The sequence below is a fragment of the Oryctolagus cuniculus genome, chromosome 17 (genome assembly GCF_964237555.1).
Source record: "Oryctolagus cuniculus chromosome 17, mOryCun1.1, whole genome shotgun sequence".
NCBI lineage: Eukaryota > Metazoa > Chordata > Mammalia > Lagomorpha > Leporidae > Oryctolagus > Oryctolagus cuniculus.
Genome location: NC_091448.1, coordinates 67,120,883 through 67,140,217, shown reverse-complemented (window position 1 = coordinate 67,140,217; position 19,335 = coordinate 67,120,883). Strand labels below are relative to the sequence as shown.

The following is a 19,335-nucleotide window of genomic DNA, read 5'->3' as shown; positions in this document are numbered from 1 at the left end:
TTTTGGATATTTTTGTAGGCTTGAAAATTTTCAAAATACGAAGTTAGGGGTAGAAAGGACTTAACGAAAATTTCCTGTTAGAACTGAAGTCTAGTAAAACACTAGCTTAGCATTCTGAGTGCATTCTTTCTATATGAAGCTTTCTCTGGACCCAAAGAAGTAACATTAGTCATCTGTAACAACTCAACCATTGGTTATTCTATTGGTTAGAAAGAGCCTGGCCCACTAAGTGTATCCAGTGTTAATCTAAACTCTATACATTGTGCCCCCAACCCACAGCCTTCGTGTTTCCATGAAACACAGGTTCTGTTTGCCTAATAAAGTCATCCTTTTGCCTCAGAGAAGGCCCCCAAACAACCCAAGGTGGGAGAGCATCAGTACTGTGCAGGTAGTGGTTTGCAAGTGAATAACTAGAGTGGCTAACTTGTGTTGCACACTCACATGTGTCAGGCACATTTCAAGTGCTGATTCATTTGGTCCTCACATCTCATTAGAGGTAGGTGCTATCAGAATGAGGTGGCTGAGAAACAGAGTCTAAGCCATTTGCCCAAGATCATATTATTAGCAGAGCTAAGATGTGAACCTAATCTGATGATGGAATTTGTACTCCTAATCACTACATTATACTGCTTAAGTATAATATTGAGGACTCACTCCTATTAAACAGGCTGTTTTTATCTCCCTGAAACAGCCTCCAATAATTCTTTTTTTTTTTTTTTTTTTTTGGACAGGCAGAGTGGACATTGAGAGAGAGAGAAAGGTCTTCTTTTTGCCGTTGGTTCACCCTCCAATGGCCGCCACTCCCTGGCCACAGCAGAGAGCTGGCCTGCAAGAGGGGCAATTGGGACAGAATCCGGCGCCCGGACTGGGACTAGAACCCGGTGTGCCGGCGCCGCTAGGTGGAGGATTAGCCTATTGAGCTGTGGCTCCGGCTCAATAATTCCTTTTTTTTTTTTTTTTTTGACAGGCAGAGTGGACAGTGAGAGAGAGAGAGACAGAGAGAAAGGTCTTCCTTTGCCGTTGGTTCACAATCCAATGGCCGCCACAGCCGGCGCGCTGTGGCCTGCTCCGAAGGCAGGAGCCAGGTGCTTATCCTGGTCTCCTGTGGGGTGCAGGGCCCAAGGACTTGGGCCATCCTCCACTGCACTCCCTGACCATAGCAGAGAGCTGGCCTGGAAGAGGGGCAACCGGGACAGAATCCGGCGCCCCGACCGGGACTAGAACCCGGTGTGCCGGCGCCGCCAGGTGGAGGATTAGCCTAGTGAGCCGCGGCGCCGGCTCCGGCTCAATAATTCTTAATAAGATAACCAACTAGCGTTTTTGCCAATTTTATTTTAAAAATACTCAAACCTACTAGGGACAGGCCTTGTGGCACAGCAAGGTAACTCACCACGTGTGATGCCGGCACTCCATATTGGAATGTCAGTTTGAATCCCAGCTACTCCACTCCAGGAAAAGCACCTGGCTTCTGGCTTTGGATCAGCGCGATGCGCCGGCCACGGCGGCCATTGGAGGGTGAACCAATGGCAAAAGGAAGACCTTTCTCTCTGTCTCTGTCTCTCACTGTCCACTCTGCCTGTCAAAAAGAAAAAAAAAAGAAAAGATGTGTTTGTGTGTGTTTCTCTCTCTTCCTTCCACAGAAACTTTCGAAATGATAAATTTGAAAAAAATATAATGAAAATAGACTGACAGTTTCTTAAAAACACACACCTACCATAAGTTGCAGTCTTTCCATTTCTGGGTATTTAGGGAAGCACCACCTGACACATCCCAGGGCACTCCCTGGCAGGAAACAGGGATCAGAAATGGAGCCAGGCACTCCAGAAGGGGATGTGCTTGTCCCAAGCAGCATCTTCATGGCTGGGCTAAACACCTGCCTGCTCAAATTACTTTCACTCACCCATCAGTGAGCGAGTGTTCCTTTTTCTCCACATCTTTTCCAACAATTACTGCAGTCAGTCATTTTTCTGGGACCAGAGTAGTTTCTAATAGTGAACACTTCCAACAGGGATGGAGAAGAGTACTCCAGAGGTTGGGGGAAGTCCTCCTGTGCACTCCCAACCCACAATGAGACTTGTGAACTGGAAGGAGACACCCCTGAGTCAAACGACAGATCCATGGTGCCCAATGCTCACCCTGTTGACTTTATTTTGGATACACCACACCCACTTCCATGCCTATGCCTCCTGGGGCCACCTCTCCCTCCTTCCTTTATTCTCATATTCAAGACCAACAATTGGCCACCAGGCTCCTACCCAAATGTCCTGGCCACATACCTCAAGAACTCCTTTGCTGGCACCTTGGCTCACCTGTTTGACCCACCCAAGGAACCCCTTTACAGGTAACTTAATTCTCTGTCTCTATTCATAGGATCTTACCCAGCCATATGGCCTGCTGCCTCTGCCAATTTAAACATACTATCGAGGTTGTCTGCAACACCGTCAAGCTTCACTGTGACAATGAATGCCTGCCAAATACGACACATTGCCGTGAGTCGGAACTTCCTGAGGATCTTTTTTTTAATATTTATTTGTTTTAAATTTCTTATTTTAAAATTTTAGGGTCAAGTTTAAAGTAACAATGTAATTAATTGCTGAATTTTTATTCATTCATTCAGATTTAAACTCCCTAAATTGCTACACTGCTCCCTTGCTGAAAGTCAGGTTCGCAATCACCGCTATGTAATTTAATAACATAGTTACCGCTATGTAATTTACATATGCACAAAGGATCATGGAAAAGAGGTGGAAGGGGAAGGAAGCAATGTTGGGAACCACACACGTGGTGTTCTGTGCTCTTGGGTGCTTTGCTTTTCAATGATAACTCATTTGCACACAGTCTATAAACTGGTTTTCTATGTGTTGGGCCTCAAGGGCCCTCTGTCTTATAGAACAGGTCTACACTGCTCACCGCGGTTGTTTGTTTTTGCACTTGTATAAAAGAGTACAAGTGATGCTGTTTTATTTGGAGCCGGGGAGTTTCTGGTTCCATAACCAGAAATGGCTGCCTGGCTGCTCTGATGGAGTCGGAAGGCTCCTCCATGCACTTGTAGACTGTCCAACTCTGAACCTGCTCTGAGTCTCACGCTTTTCTATCCACAGAACACTCGGGTAATTTTAAGTATCCTTCTGTAGATGAGGGTTATTACCACTGATGTCGTGACTTCCAAAATGTGACCGCTTTCTTCCTTAGACAGCTTGAATTCGGATCTCAGTCAGGGATCTGAGGCATTAGCACAGTGATAACTGTATACCCATCTACACAGTGTTGCTCACCTTCCAGACCAGTTTCCTACCAATTATATTATTCCCTTCGTCTCAAGAGGTGAGAAGGACAAGCATTGTTAATCTCCCTTTACAAGGGTGGGAAAGAACACACTGAGGTGAGGAGCAAGGCCCCTTGGCTTGACCACCTCTGCCCTCACTCCCCTTACATGCCTATCTCTTGCCATGGACACCTGTGATGGTAGCAAGAACACAGGGCCACAGGGAGGGAGGGAGGGAAGGAGGAAGCCTGTGCTCCCTCAGCATGAGGCAGGACTGTAGAATGATGTGGCTGAGAAGCAGGGGCAGAGCCACAGAAGGGGCAGCTGGGTGGGGCCATTTGTCCTCCAGCCTTATTCTAAGCCTGGAGTGGTTGGTCATTGGAAACCAATGAAATAATACTGATCATAGTTACTGCTTTTTAACACTGCGAACTCTTTGAATGCCACTCTCAAAAATATCTTTTTCTCCTTTGTTGTTGCCATTTCATAGGTTTGAGTTTGGTTTTACTTTTCTCTCTAAAGTCTCAATGGTACCCCAAATATTGGATTTGACTCCTAATTTAATTGATCAGAGTGTAGGGCTGTGGACTGACATAAAGCTGTCCCATCAGTCTTCTGTGCCAAAAAGCAGTCTCTTCTTTTTTTGACAGTTGAAGAAGCATCTATAGGGAACCCAAAGGGGGCATTCATGAAGATATTGCAAGCCCGGAAGAACAACACCAGCAAGCAGCTGACTATTGAGCCAGGGAACCCAGTATCAGAGAGAAACAGCGTGGACTTCCCAGGCCGCATGAGTGAACAGCGGGACCTCAACGATGAAAGTGATGTTATTAGTGCACTGAATTATATATTGCCTTATTTCTCAGAGGAAAATCTACAAAATGTAGAATCAACATTATTACCATTCATTACACTGCTTTTTTCAAATGTGCAAGATAGAGATAAGTCCCTGAGCTACGTGAAAACCCACATAAGAAGGCCCTCTCATCCTTACAGAAATAAGTTGAGAAAGCTCTATTTTCTGGAGAATTTGTTACATGAAGTAATTCAAGAAAAAAATCGATAAGGTTAAGAAGGAAGAAAAGGCCATGCTTATGCAGCCTATCCTGTTAGGTCATCAATTTAACCCTCAAATCCTCCAAAAGAAATCAGAAACTGCCCCGTCACAGGAGAACAGCCTGGCAACCATGCCAAGTGTGGGGTACAGGCTGCAGAGAGTGAAAAAAGTCATCAAGGGGCCAAAGGGCTTACGGGAAAGGCACCTCCAGGAGATGAGGAAGAGCCTCGGGAGGAGACGGGGCACCTGGCCCTTTGCGGAGAGCATTGGGGGAAGAAGGCTTGGGAGAGCAGGCTCCAGGGAGCTGAAGGAGCTTCAAGTGGCTCAGAGGCCCAGGCAGGTGGCCAGAAACTCCTTGCACACGGAGCCCTTGCTCACAAAGGAACGTGAGGCTGCAGCCTCCTCTTTCCTGAAGAAACACATCCTGGGCAGGCCTTCTACCTCCCCTGCAAAATCTCTCTCTGAGATCAACAACAAAGGAGGACTTAACCTACACCATTTTTGTCTTAGAAGATGCCAATGCTAGAGCCAAAAATAAGGCGGCAGGGAAACCAATCTGGCATTCCAGACAGAATTACCGCTTTCATAAAACTTGCTCTCACCTGGTCCTCCGAACCCCCAAGGCCAAACTGAGTCGAAAGTTCAGAAGGAAAAATTCCCTCAACAGGCTGACGGCTGGGAAGAGGCCTCCGTTCCCTGCACTGCGGAGTCTCATAAACTCCCCCTCCGGAGAGGCTTTCTCATCCCCTGGAGGCCTGCATTCTCAGGGGAGTCCTCCTCTGAGAGAACCTTCTATAGAAGACACTAGGGAGGAAAACCATTCCGGAGGTCGTGTTTTTGAAGAAAACGTTTTGCCAGAAAACACCACTGCACATGAAGAAACGCTCCCTGGCGACAAAATGCACACAGATCCTTCAGCTACAGATTCTGCTGGGACCGAGTTCGACCTAATGCCGACTGTGGACCAAACCAAGGAAACACAGTGGGAATACCCCAGCGAGGGCACTGAAGCCCCCACCACGCCCGCAGGCTTCACCTACCCCGTGATGCTGTCCCAGGGGCAACAGTTTGAAATTCAGCTGAATCAGCAGCTACAGTCCCTCATCCCCAACACGGACATGAAAAAGCTCATTTCTCACGTCATCCGCACTCTGAAAATGGACTGCTCTGAGGCCCAGGTGCAACTGCCCTGTGCCAAGCTCATCTCCAAAACAGGCATCCTGATGAAGCTCCTCAGTGAGCAGCAGGAAGAAAAGATAGCCAAGGAAGAATGGGATGCAGAGCAGTGGAGGACCGAGACCTATATCAATGAGAGTACAGAAGCCCCGAGTGGACAGAAAGAGCAGGAGTCGAGTAAGGTGAGGACAGGAGACCTGCACTTTCCCATCACTTAGGAGACCCCACGCGGGAAGACCAGGGGCTCCCAGTCCAGATCCCTTGGCTCTCTGAGCCCTGGTCTTCCCACTCCTTGAATGTCCCACCTGAATCGCCTGACTCGCTCACACCCATGGCAGACCCTGGCGGCTTTGATGACCTGGGGTCTTCTGCTCCCTCCCGGGTGCTGACCTCGCCTCAAGAGTCCACTGTGAGTTTGCTTCCTTTTTCTGGAACTGCCCCCAGAGCCAGAACAGCTTGCTGTTCCGTACCAGTATTTCGATAGGCTGACTCGACAACAGAGGCTACCAGAGGCCATTCCCGTGCTAGACGGGGATCAGGATCAGCCCCCGGCTCTGCCTCCTCGACTGGAACGAAATGCTCACCAGTCATTGGAAGCATTCGTTCTGCCTCTAGACAGTCAGAGTTCACAAGGAAACAAGTTGATTGTTTCACCCCTGACCCCCAAGAAAGATCTAGCTCGGCGTCGACGGCTTCCTAAGGTTGGTGTTGGAACTCCAGACAAAGCGGCCAAGCTTCAGGGTCAAAATCAAGTTTTGCCGGCTGACTATGGGGTCTATCCTGGTGGTTTTCCTACAGAATCCCAGGAGAACCCAGGAGAACCTGCACAGCCCTCTGAGCAGGCTGAACCATCTCAATTCCTGATGGAAGGCCAGACTCAAAATCCAGAGACTCAGGAGCCCATCCAGTCCTCCTCTGCACAGCAAGAAGAACAAGTTCCGCCTCCACAGCCCGTTGAACCAGATGAACTTTCTTCACCCCAGCAAGAGGGCCCAGGTGCAGACCTGCAGCAGCCCGAGGAAGAAGCATCTCCGTTGCAGCAGGAGGCCCCCGCTCAGAATCCATTTGCTACTGCAGAAGTAGCAGGTCAGGCATCAGTGTATCACGATCCTAACACTCCATCCTCACCTCAGATTGTAGCTCTCCAAGCAAACTTCCCCAGCGTCACACTGAAACCTGCAGACACGGAGCTGACAGAAGCCTCAGGGGCAGGTGAGGAAGTTCAGTCTACTCCAAGCACGGAGCAGGCTCCAGCTCAGCCTCTGGGGCATCCTGAGGGAGTGGGACTCCCCTCAGCCCAACAAGAGGCCCCAGTGCAGACTCCGGAATTCCCTGGGAGGGTGGAATCTTGGACTCAAGAGGGTCTAGCTCAGACCTCAGATCTCCCTGAGGAGACTGGACCTTCCTCTACCCAAAACGATGCCACAGCTCAGCCCTCAGAGTATGCTGAGGAAGTCAGCCCATCTGTAGGCCAGCAGGGAGCCCCAGCTCAGCCTCCAGGCCTGCCTGTGAACACTGAATATTCCTCCAGCAATCAGGAGCAGCCTGCTCAGCCTTCTGAGTCTCCAGAGATCGAACCTTCTAGAAGCCAACTGGAAGCCCCGGAGAAGCCTTCAGCACTCCCTGTGGAAGTCAAATCTCCAGTACAGCAAGATCCCCGAGCTCAAGCGCTAGAATCTCCTGAAGAGACTATCATAGCTCAGACTCCACAGATTCAGAAGGGGACGGACTGGTCTCCAGATCAGAATCAAGTTCACCATTATAACCTGCCCAATGTTACCATCAAGCCTGCAGATGTGGCGCTGACCATAACTCTGGAGCCCACCATGGAGCGGGACTCTTCTCCAGTGCAGCAGGAGGGCTCTGCTCAGACTCCGGGCCCTTCTGTGGAGACAGAACCCTATATTAGTGATCAGGAGCAGCCCACTCAGTATGTTGAGTCTTCTGTAGAGAACAAACCCTCTCCAGCCCAGCAGGAGACCCCATATCAAACTCTGGGCCCTTCCCTGGAGACAGAAGCTTCTCCAGCCCAGCAGGAACCCCCAGAGCTGACTCCGGTCCCTTCTGCAGAGACGGAACCTTCCCCATTCCAGCAGGCACCCAGAGCTCACACTGCACGCCCTTCCGTGGAGGCAGAACCTTCTCCCCGTGAACAGGAGCAGATAGCTCAGTATGCGGAGGCTCTGGTGGAGACTCAGCCTCCTCCAGGCCCTCCCGTGGAGACAGAGCCTTCTCTCAGAGAACAGCAGCAGATTGCTCAGTACGCGGAGGCCCTGGTGGAGACTCAAGCTCCTCCAGGCCAGCTGGAGGCCCTAGCTCTGACTCCAGTCCCTCCTATGGAGACCGAACCTTATATCAGTGAGCAGGAGCAACCAAGGCGGCCCTCTGAGTCTTCTGAGGAGGTTGAATCTTCTGGAAAGAAGACAGAAGTCCCAGCCCAGCCTCCAAGTCATCACACAGTGACCATTTTACCTCCCGGTCACCATCAAGTTCAGCAGTACGACTTGCCCAATGTGACTACTAAACCTCCAGACCTGCAGCTGACCCTAACACCAAAACCTGCAGCAGAAGTGGAAACATTTCCAGTCAGCCACGAGGTCACAACAACTCAGGCCTCAGTCCCAGCTCTGCCTCCAACGCCTCTTGAAGAGGTTGAACCACTGCCAATTCAATCTCCAGAAGTTATGCAGGATGAGAAACCCTCTATGACCCAGCAGGAGGAAACAGCTGAAATTTTACAGGCCCCCGAAGAGGCTGCACCTTCTCCAATCCATCAGGAAGCCCAAGCTCACGCCTCAGTGTTCCCTACGGAGCATGAGCCTTTGAAAGACCAGGAGGCAGACACAGCTCAGCAGCCAAAGCCCCCAGAAGAGGATGAGCACTCCCCACTTCCAGGGGTCCCAGCTCAGCCTGAACAACTGAAGGAACCTTCACCAAGCCAGCAGGGGATTTCCGTTCCACCTCTAGAGCGCCCCGTGAGTGCTTACCAATTACCACTCCAACAGGGAAACACAAACCAGCCTTCAGATATCTTCCCAGAGATGAGTGATGCTATCCCAATGAATATGACATTTTCACCTCATATTCCAGAAGAAATACTCAGAACTCAGCATTTAAGGATGTCTAAAACCAAACCAAAACATGTGGATATTGACCTTACCAGAACCCTAAAGCCCACTCCAGAAGTTTATCCTTACTGGAGTCAGCAGGAAGGACCTGCCCAGCCTACAGTTCCCACCAAGCAAGTTGAATTTTCTCCAACCCAGCTTGGGCCTCCTCTTGCCAAGCCTCCAGCACTGCCTGAAAAGATGGAACTTTCTCCAGCTGAGCCTCTAGAGCCCCTCAAGAATGCAGAACAAGCTCCAGTGCAAAATGTAGCCCCAGCCAAGCCACAAGACTTCCCTGACACTCAATCATCTGTAACCCAGCAGGAGCTTCAAACTCAGCAACCAAACCTGACCAAAGTCACAGGTCAACCTTTGGATGCGGAACTCACCATAACTACACAACCTGGAATGGAAGGCGGACTTTCTCCAATCATGCAGGAGGCCCCAGTTCAGCTTCCAGGGCCATCTAAGGAAGGTATAGCTCAACCCCCAGGATATCAGGGGGTGACAGTTCCAACACCAGCTCAGGATCAAGCTCCGTTTCCAAAATCACCCCGCATCACATTTCAACCTTTTGATCTGGCACTTACAATAACTCCACAGCCCATTACAGAGGCTGAACTTGCCACAAATGTGCAGGAGACTCCACCTAAAGAATCTGTAGCTCAGCCACCAGTGCATCATGAGGGTCAAAATCAACCTCCACTATCACCCAGTGTCACAAATCAACCTTTAGACCTGGCACTTACCATTACTACAGAACCTACTACAGAGGCTGAGCATCCTGCAGACCTGAGCAAGACTACAGCTCCATCTCCAAACCTGACTCCAGTCACAACTCAACATCTGGACCTGGGACTTACCATAACTCCAGAAACCAGCAGTATGGTGACTGAACCCTCTACAGACATGCAGGAGACCTCCAGTCAACCTCCCATGGAGGGTGTAACCCAATCTCCAATACATCAAGAGGTGACAGTTCCAACACTGGGTCATAATCAAGCTCAATATCCAACATTGCCTCACATCACAGTTCAGCCTTTGGACACAGTGCTTACCATAAATGCAAAGCGTACCAGGAAGGCTGAACATTCTACAGCCCTGAAGAAGACTAAAGTACCTCCCGTGCTCCATGAGGAGGTACTTTCACAACCAGACCAGCTTCAGGCTCAGCATCCAACCCTGACAGAAGTCACAGTTCAACCTTTTGATGTAGAACTTACCCTAACTCCAGAATCCGTTGTGGAGGGTGAACCACTCCCAACCATGCAGGGGACTTCAGGGCAGCCTCCAGGGCCACATAATGAAGTGGTCTGTCAGCCTCCAGTTTATTATGAGAATGTAGTTCCAAAACCAAGTCAAGATCAAACTCCGCATCCAATGTCACCCAGTGCCACAGCTGAACCTTCGAAGTTAGAGTCAACCATAACTCAGGTACCCACTACACAGGATGAACATTCTACAGCCTCCAAGTCTATATCTCCTCCTCCTTATCCAATGTACCCTGAGGTGACATTTTCACCTCCAGTCCAGATTCAGACTCAGTATACAAACCTGCCTCAAGTCACAGTCAAGCCTCTGGACCTGGAAATTACCCAAACTCCACAACGTACTACAGAGGCTACACCTTCTACTACCATGCAAATGACCCTAACTCAGTCTACAGAGCCACTAAAGGAGCTCGTAACTCAGTCCCCAGGGGACAATGAGATGACAGTTCCAACAGCAGGTCAGCATCAAGCTCAGCACCCAACATCACCCAGTGTCATAGCTCAGCCTTCCAAGATGGAGCTTACCAGAACTCTGGTACCCACTGCAAAAGCTGGCCATTCTCCATCCCTGAAGAAGACTACAGATCTGCATCCAGGCCAGGTTCAGACTCAGCACTCAACCCTAACTGAAGTCACAGATCAACCCCTGAATGCGGCTGCCACCATAAATGTCTGTGAGCTCTGCACCTGCAAAGATGAGACACTTCCGTGCACTGGCCTCAGCCCAGTGCAGAAGCTTCACAGAGTTCCTGTACCAGAGCCCAACAGCTACAACGGCACCTTCAGCATATTGTAAGAATCTCCCTTCCTCATGGTTCCCTACAGCCTGCCTGTCTCAGCAGCTTTTCCCCAAGAGCCTCCTGAGCCCTCCTCAAGTCCCCACCTTATGTTGACTGTGTGTGTGTGTGTGTGTTTTGGCAGGCAGTTAGACAGAGAAAGAGAGAAAGGTCTTCCTTTTGCCATTGGTTCACCCCCCAAGTGGCCACTTTGCTTGTGAGCTTTCCTGATCCTCCTTCTCTTCTTCTCTCTGTCCCTTCTACAGTCTCATGTGATTGCCCTTACTCCTTTTCCTGATTATTTATTGACATTTGCCATATTATTACCTCATTGCTTTACTCCCACTCTTCAACACAGCCCTCATCCCAACATATTAGAGATGATACAACAGGTTTAAGGATAGATTCTGGAGCCAGGTTGCCTGGCTTTGAACACAGGTCTCCCAGTGATTAGCTTTGTGACTTTCGACAAGTTATTTAGCTTGGATTCCATCTCTTCATCTATAAAACTGGATTATGGCCGTGATCAGTTCACTAGACCGTTGTGTATTTAGATGAGTGGATGCATACAATACATCACTTCCAAGCATATGTGAATGTAAACTCGTAATAAATACCATTATTGCTGAGCCCCTCAGTTGTAGCCTGACCTTACCTTTGTTCCTCTATACATAGTAGCCATTTTGTGCCATTCCAGGGTGTCATAGGAACCACAGATAGAGCACAGTTATTCTAAAACTTTACCTGAGGTTTACAACATGGCCATTATTTGTAAAATCAAGAAAAAAAAGGGGGGGGAGTCTGTTTTAGGCAAAGATTTGTCTGATGGAATGATCAAGATTTAGACTGTCTGGCTACAAGAGATGGACTTAGGAAGCAATGAAAGATATGCAAACAAACTTGAATATTGGCTGAGGGGTTTCAAAGTTCATAATGAGATATGGAGTGTCATTAAAAGCTTGTGAGTAAGAGAAAGATGATTTAAAATGGGGGGTATTTTAATCTACTATTTTCTTTTTAAAGGTTTTTATTTATTTACTCGAGAAGCAGTGCAACAGAGAAAGAGGTCTCATTCGCTTATTCATTCTCTAAATGCATGCAATGGCAGAGAGTGGGGAGGCCAGTGCTGGGAGCACAGAACTCAAACCATGCATGTGTATACAAAGGCTGTTGATTTTTGTGCATTGATTTTATATCCTGCTACTTTGCCAAACTCTTCTATGAGTTCCAATAGTCTCTTAGTAGAGTTCTTTAGATCCCCTAAATAAAGAATCATATCATCTGCAAAGAGGGATAGTTTGAGTTCTTCCTTCCCAATTTGTGTCCCTTTAATTTCTTTTTCTTGTCTAATAGCTCTGGCTAAAACTTCCAGAACTATGTTGAATAGCAGTGGTGAGAGTGGGCATCCCTGTCTGGTACCAGATCTCAGTGGAAATGCTTCCAACTTTTCCCCATTCAATAGGATGTTGGCTGTGGGCTTTTCATAAATTGCTTTGATTGTATTGAGGAATGTTCCTTCCATACCCAGTTTGTTTAGAGTTTTCATCATGAAAGGGTGTTGAATTTTATCAAATGCCTTCTCGGCATCTATTGAGCTAATCATATGGTTTTTCTTCTGCAGTCTGTTAATGTGGTGTATCACATTGATTGTTTTGCACACATTGAACCATCCCTGCATACCAGGGATAAATCCCACTTGGTCTGGGTGGATGATCTTTCTGATGTGTTGGTGCATTCTATTGGCCAGAATTTTATTGAGGGTTTTTGCATCTATGTTCATCAGGGATATTGGTCTGTAATTCTCTTTCAATGCTGCATCTTTTTCTGGCTTAGGGATTAAGGTGATGCTGGCTTCATAGAAAGAATTTGGGAGGATTCCCTCTTTTTTGATTGTTCTGAATAGTTTGAAAAGATTTGGAGTTAGTTCTTCTTTAAATGTCTGGTAGAATTCAGCAGTGAATCCATCTGGTCCTGGGCTTTTCTTTGCTGGGAGGGCCTTTATTACTGTTTCAATTTCTGTCCCAGTTGTGGGTCTGTTTAGGTTTTCGATGTCTTCCCGGTTCAATTTAGGTAGGTTGCATGTGTCCAGGAATCTATCCATTTCTGATAGGTTTCCCTGTTTGCTGGCATACAATTCCTTGTAGTAATTTCTGATGATTCTTTTTATTTCTGTGGTGTCTGTTGTTACGTTTCCTTTTTCATCTCTGACTTTATTGATTTGGGTCCTTTTTTAGTTAGTTGGGCCGATGGGGTGTCAATTTTGTTTATTTTTTCAAAAACCAGCTCCTCGGTTGGCTGATTTTTTTGTCATTTTTTTTTTTTTACTCAATCGTATTGACTTCTTCTCTGATTTTAATTATTTCTCTTCTCCTACTAGATTTGGGTCTGGTTTACTACAGTTTTTCTAGATCCTTGAGGTGAATTGAAAGCTCATTTATTTGGTGCCTTCCATTTTCTTGATATAGGCACCTATTGCTATAAACTTTCCTCTTAACACTGCTTTTGCTGTATCCCATAAGTTTTGGTATGTTGTACTGTTTTCCTCATTTACTTCCAGGAAGTTTTTGATTTCTTCTATGACCCAGTGTTCATTCAGGAGCATGTTGTTCAATCCCCTTGTGTTTGCATATGCTCTAGGGATTCCTGAGTTGCTAATTTCCAACTTAGTTCCCTTATAGTCTGAGAAGCTACATCGTATGATTCTAATTCTTTTGAATTTGCTGAGACTTCCTTTAAGGCCTACTATGTGGTTGATCCTAGAGGAGGTTCCATGCACTGCTGAGAAGAATGTAAATTCTTTAAGTGTAGCATGAAAAGTTCGGTAAATATCTATTAGATCCATTTGGGCTATAGTGTTGTTTAAATCTACTGTCTCCTTGTTGATCTTCTGTCTGGTTGATCTGTCTATTTCTGAGAGTAGAGTATTGAAGTCCCCCAGTACTATTGTATTGGAGTCTAAGTCTCCCTTTAAGTCCCTTAACAAACCTTTTAAATAAACCGGTGCCTGCAATTAGGTGCATATACATTGATAATAGTTACATCTTCCTGTTGAATTGATCCCTTAATCATTATATAGTGCCCCTCTTTGTCTCTCTTAACAGTTTTTGTGTTGAAGTTTATGTTGTCCGATATTAAGATGGCTACGGCTGCTCTTTTTTCATTTCTGTTGGCATGGTATATCTATTTCCAGCCTTTCACTTTCGGTCTGTGTGCATCTTTGTTGGAAAGATGTGTTTCTTGTAAGCAGCAAATAGATGGGTTTTGTTCCTTAACCCAATCAGCCAATCTGTGTCTTTTAACTGGACAGTTGAGGCCATTAACGTTCAATGTGACTATTGATAAGTAGTAACTTTGCCCTGCCATTTCCCAAAGATATTTTCTAATATATGCTTTGAACTTCCTGTGATCTTTTGCTGTGAGGTTTCCTTCCTTTACCTTCTTACATATTGATGACCGTGTTTCCGTGTTTCTGTGTGTAACACATCTTTAAGCACCTTTTGCAGGGCTGGACAAGTGGCAACAAATTCTTTCAATTTCTGTTTGCTATGAAAGGTCTTTATTTTACCTTCATTCACAAATGAGAGCTTTGTAGGATATAGTATTCTGGGCTGGCAGTTTTTCTCTCTTAGTACCTGGGCTATGTCTTGCCATTCCCTTCTAGCCTGTAGGGTTTCTGATGAGAAGTCTGCTGTAAGTCTGATTGGAGATCCTCTGAGAGTAATCTGACGTTTCTCTCTTGCACATTTTAGAATCTTTTCTTTATGTTTCACTGTGGTGAGTTTGATTACAACGTGTCGTGGTGAGGATCTCTTTTGGTCATGGTTACTGGGGGTTCTATGAGCTTCCTGTACTAGGATGTCTCTGTCCTTCTCCAAGCCCAGGAAGTCCTCTGCTAGTATCTCACTAAAAAGGCCTTCTAATCCTTTCTCCCTCTCCATTCCTTCAGGAATTCCTAGAACCCAAATGTTGGGATTTTTTTTTTTTACTAGTATCCTGTAGATTCCTAACAATATTTTTTAGATTTCTGATTTCCTCTTCTTTTCTTTGGTTTGACTGTATGCTTTCCTGTGTTCTGTCTTCTAAGCCCTGAGGTTGCTATTAGGCATGTCCAAAATGGCATCTGTTCACTGTCTTGCTCGTCTTTGAGAGGTGAGCGGAGAGAGTGAAACTCCTGTCCGTACTGGTCCCTTTTATTATTTTCCTCTCTCCTGTAGTTAGCCTGGTGAACTTTCGCCTACGGGGCTTCAAGCCTCGTTCCCTCTAGGCTCCTTCTACTTTCCTGCCGGTTGTCTCAAGCTATTGAGGTTCGGTTCACTTCACGATCCAGCACTGGTGGGTAGATTCTGCTGCTGGTGTCCCGAGCTGTGGACTCCCACGCCCTCCACCGTGAATCACTAGTTCTGGAAGAGTTTCCTCTGCTGTTTCTTCCACAACTCTTCCTTGAACCTGCAGTATCTCCACTTTTATTAAACTGTCTCTTCCCGGACTATCAGTGTGCTCCCTTCCTATTCATCAAATGTAAATTTTATTATCCCCACTGACTATATAGGTAATAGCTAATCAAGGCAATGTTTTCCTTTTCCTAGAGATTTATCCTGCAACAAAATGGAGTCTATCGAAAGACGTGCATTTGAGTCACTCCCTTTTTTGCAGTCTATGTAAGTTGCAATTTCATCATATTTGGAATTTGAGTAAATCTTCCCTGTAAACCACCTTGCTGTTCACCTTGAAATAGGGTGAAGCTTCTACTTTACATTTGTAGTAGAAGGTTACTAAAATTCTGTAACAGGTCCTTTTCATCTCTAGCACAGATGCTATCAGATACAAAGGTCAGAGTGAATCCCACAGAGCAGGGCTTCTCAACCAACTCAATTTTGTATTCAGGTAACATTTTGCAGCCCTGCACATGCTGCTGGCACCTAGTGGGCCAAGGCCAGCCTGCTGTTAAGCCACCTACTATATACAGGACAAACCTCCACAAGAAAGGCATTATCGAGCCCAAAATGTCAATAGCATTCAAGTTGTGAAACTCTGTTCCAGAGAAGTAAAGATCACGCAGTACAAGTATGTCATGTAATATGAAAATGATATGATGAAATTTAATGTAAAAGTGCAAGTATAATTTAGAAGCCAAATCTTCCAGTACAAGTAAATTCTTTAGTGTGTAGATAAAATGTGGAAGTGTTGTTTCATCTATAAAAATTAGAATCCCTCCTGAAAGAGGAGTATTCTTCAAATATATCCTTTTTTCTTCTTCATTCTCTTTGACTTCTGTCTTTTTTTGTAGAAATCTTGGTTGCAATTTACTGACAGAACTGAGCTTTGGGACATTTCAGGCGTGGCATGGAATGCAGTTTTTGCACAATGTGTAAGTGAAATAGATGATGAATACATATTTAAAAACCATTTGTGTATAAAAATGGTATATAGTTATGCTTATCTGGGTATTAAGTCCTGTATATAAACTCTGCAAAGAAGGTCTTCATTTCAATTTTTTTTTTCAAAAATCTAACACAAAGTACTCTGGGAGAAAAAGGTTCTGGTGCTTTCTCAGGGTTACCTGCTTTTAAATCATAATGCAAAAATAATTCCTGGGACCCAGCCAAAGGGCATGTCTCTCCCCATCACCCAGATCATGAGCTTTTTCCAAAATGTATTTAACTCTCAATTTATAAATTATCTGTGGATACTAAGAACCTTTATACTTTAGTATAAAAAAAATAAGAAAATACACTGCTCTAACATAATCCCACATGTTCTGTCCTGACTAAACTGCAACAGAAAGTGAGTTTTATTCCCTTTCAGCTCAATAATTCTGTGATGTTCAATGGCCAGAGGGAATTTTAGATTCAAGATAAAGATTCTCCACTCAACCTGACGTTGAAAGACTATCCACCTGTTCTGTAGTTCAGAATCCCAGTCATAACCATTCTGGTTATGAGGGAAGGTTTTAGGATGTGTGGAGGATGGACCAACAGTGCCTGCAGATCTTGGGGAAGAACACTGAAAGTCTGTTTTTCCTACACCCATACACTGGGGAGCTGGTTCCTGAGGCTCCTACACCAAGTGGTTTTGGTAGAATCAGTAAAAATGGCCTCAACATATATCATTCCATTAGATTCCCTCCTAAGGGGCCTCTTAAGTTTTCTGTAGACAACACAGGGAGAAAATCTGTGGAATCACAGCATATGAAAAGTAATGAATTCATTTAAGAACATTCACTGAGTGCCAGGCCCACCGAGTGCCAGGTGCTATATTAAGTGCTGGGGGTACAAATTGGAACAGGACAGAAGCTTTGTCTCCAGAGACTTTCATGCCAGCAGGGGGAAGTTGGGAAAATGAGTGACAGCCATGCTAGCATCTGTGCAGCAAGGCCAGAGAGATGAGCTGGAAAAGTAGGAGCAGAGCTAGGGATGGCGCACAGTACACAAGGCACCAGTTCATTTATCTCAAGATTCTGTGTCCATCTTAAGCCAAAGAAAAAAAAAGCATTTGCTTCATGGTGATGCAAAAACCAGAGCTAGCTGGTATTGGAAACTAATTCTCTTATCATGTGATCTGAACATATCTAACTCGTGGTTACTTCAAAAATTGGCACAATGGCTGTAATACACCAAGTGTGTGTTGGGAGCTGGTCTCCTTTATTTGGGGACATATTCTTTTATTAGACAAAGCTAATCTGCTTCAAGGAAACTTTCGCTATCCCCGTTGCCCCAGGAAGACACCAGTGATCTTATGACCAAAGATGAGGGTTTTTAAAGTGAAAACAATGCTGTTCACTGCATTACAGAGTCCAGAAAAGAGTGCCAGCTGAGCTGGATTCATCATGAACTGGAGCCTAAGCTTCAAGGCTTTACGCTTGCACGTGCCCCTTCCAAGGTCCTGGGAGGGGCTGGAGCAATTTTTATATTCATAATTCTGCATGTTTCATTATAAGGGATTCCCCAAATTAGGTTAAGCTCACGCTCAGCAAAATCTGCATTCACCGTTACTTTGCATGTACTACATGCAGCCCAGTAAACATTCTTCTGAATGAAGCCTCTGTGTAAACAGCAGTGTGGTAGGATCAGTCTATTGTGAATCTGAAATCCACCTCAAAGACATGCCAAGAGCTTACCAGTGACATAACTCTCTTCAAATAGTAATAATCATTAAATCTTTCAGCTGAAATCAGAAATAAATTACAGAAAATCAGCAGTAATTGATAATTCTAAACATTAAGTATACATTTTTTCTTCTGCTTCATGCATGTACATTAAATGTTTTCTTTAAAGAAATATTTAGTTGAAAATCAGAGTTACACAGAGAGAGGAGAGGCAGAGAGAGCAAGATCTTCCATCCAATGGTTCACTCCTCAATTGGCCGCTACAGCTGGAGCTGTGGTGATCCAAAGCCAGGAGCCAGGAGCTTCTTCCTGGTCTCCCAAGCAGGTGCAGGGGCCCAAGGACTTGGGCCACTGCTTTCCCAGGCCACAGCAGAGAACTGGATGGGAAGTGGAGCAGCTGGGACTAGAACCGGCACCCATATGGGATGCCAGTGCTTCATGCCAGGGCGTTAACCCACTGTGCCACAGCACCGGCCCCTTGTACATTAAGTCTTAACCCAATGGCTTATTTTTAAAAATTGTTTTAGTCACTTCATTGGTTCTCACAATAAAACTCAGGTCTGCCCTTTGGGGTGTTTTGTAAGGGTTCAAAGGTTTCCACATTGTCACTTCCAGCAACTTTTCTTCTCATAATCTTCTCATCTGCACCATATTCTCATCTGTGTAACAAGAGATCTTCTTTTCTCTTAAGGTACTTCTTCCTCTGCCCCATATGTTTCTAAGTATTCTCTTCATTGCCTTTACTTTTTCTTCTTTAAGATTTATTCATTTATTTGAAAGTCAGAGATGGGGCTGGCACTGTGGCACAGCAGGTTAATGCCCTGGCCTGAAGCGCTGGCATCCCATATGGGCGCCAGTTCGAGACCTGGCTGTTCCACTTCTGATCCAGCTCTCTGCTATGGCCTGGGAAGATGGCCCTAGTCCTTGGGACCCTGCACCTCTCTCTCTCTTTCTCTCTCCCTCTCCTCTCTCTGTGTAACTCTGACTTTCAAATAGAAAGAAAGAGAGAGAGAGAGAGGAGAGGAGAGGAGAGGAGAGGAGAGGAGAGGAGAGGAGAGGAGAGGAGAGGAGAGAAGGAAAGATAGTTACAGAGAGGTGGGGGAGGGGGTCGTCTTCCATCCACTGGTTTACTCCCCAAATGGCCAATATGACCGGAGCTGAGCTAGCTGATCCAAGGCCAGGAGCCGGGAGCTTATTCCAGGTCTCCCACATGGGTGCAGGGGCCCAAAGACTTGGGTCATCTTCCACTGATTTTCCAGGCCATAGAGAGAGCTGAATTGGAAGTGGAGCAATGGGGACTCAAACTGACATCCCATGTGTGATGCCGGCACTGCAGGCAGTGGCTTTACTCGCTATGCCACAGCGCCAGCCCCTGCCATACACATCTTTAATTCCTCCTTTTATTAGGTCATTACGTTTTAGGCACTATACTAAGTACTTACACAAGCGAGATAACATGAAGAATGCACAGTAATGCTTGGCAAATGGTACATGATTACACACGTTGCTTCCATCTTCCCAACAACTCTTGCCATTTAGAAACGATGACCCCTATTGTGTAGGTGAGGGAGGTTAAAC

General features: G+C 46.0%; 2 protein-coding genes across 2 annotated transcripts; both read left to right on the top strand.

Annotated features, from left to right (window-relative positions):
* Positions 1-1,899: 1,899 nt before the first annotated feature.
* On the top strand, positions 1,900-6,848 carry LOC138846322 (leucine-rich repeat-containing protein 37A3-like). Its single transcript, XM_070061731.1, is given in 3 exon segments — positions 1,900-2,489; positions 3,916-4,799; positions 4,801-6,848. Coding segments are annotated over 2 exon segments (1,362 nt in total). The 5' UTR covers positions 1,900-2,489; positions 3,916-4,353; the 3' UTR covers positions 5,717-6,848.
* Positions 6,362-19,200, top strand: LOC138845938 (leucine-rich repeat-containing protein 37A3-like). Its single transcript, XM_070059987.1, has 4 exons — positions 6,362-6,584; positions 6,858-10,668; positions 15,239-15,310; positions 15,940-19,200. The coding sequence occupies exons 1-4, from the start codon at positions 6,362-6,364 to the stop codon at positions 16,022-16,024; spliced, it is 4,191 nt and encodes a 1,396-aa protein (XP_069916088.1). The 3' UTR covers positions 16,025-19,200.
* The last annotated feature ends 135 nt before the right edge of the window (positions 19,201-19,335 follow it).

Bases quoted from the DNA above. Each gene is read 5' to 3' on its own strand.
- LOC138845938 (XM_070059987.1), top strand. From the start codon at position 6,362: ATGGAAGGCCAGACTCAAAATCCAGAGACTCAGGAGCCCATCCAGTCC. The intron at 6,585-6,857 runs GTCAGGCATCAG...CTTGGACTCAAG, and splicing joins TGCTACTGCAGAAGTAGCAG to AGGGTCTAGCTCAGACCTCA. The intron at 15,311-15,939 runs GTAAGTTGCAAT...CTTTTTTTGTAG, and splicing joins CTCCCTTTTTTGCAGTCTAT to AAATCTTGGTTGCAATTTAC.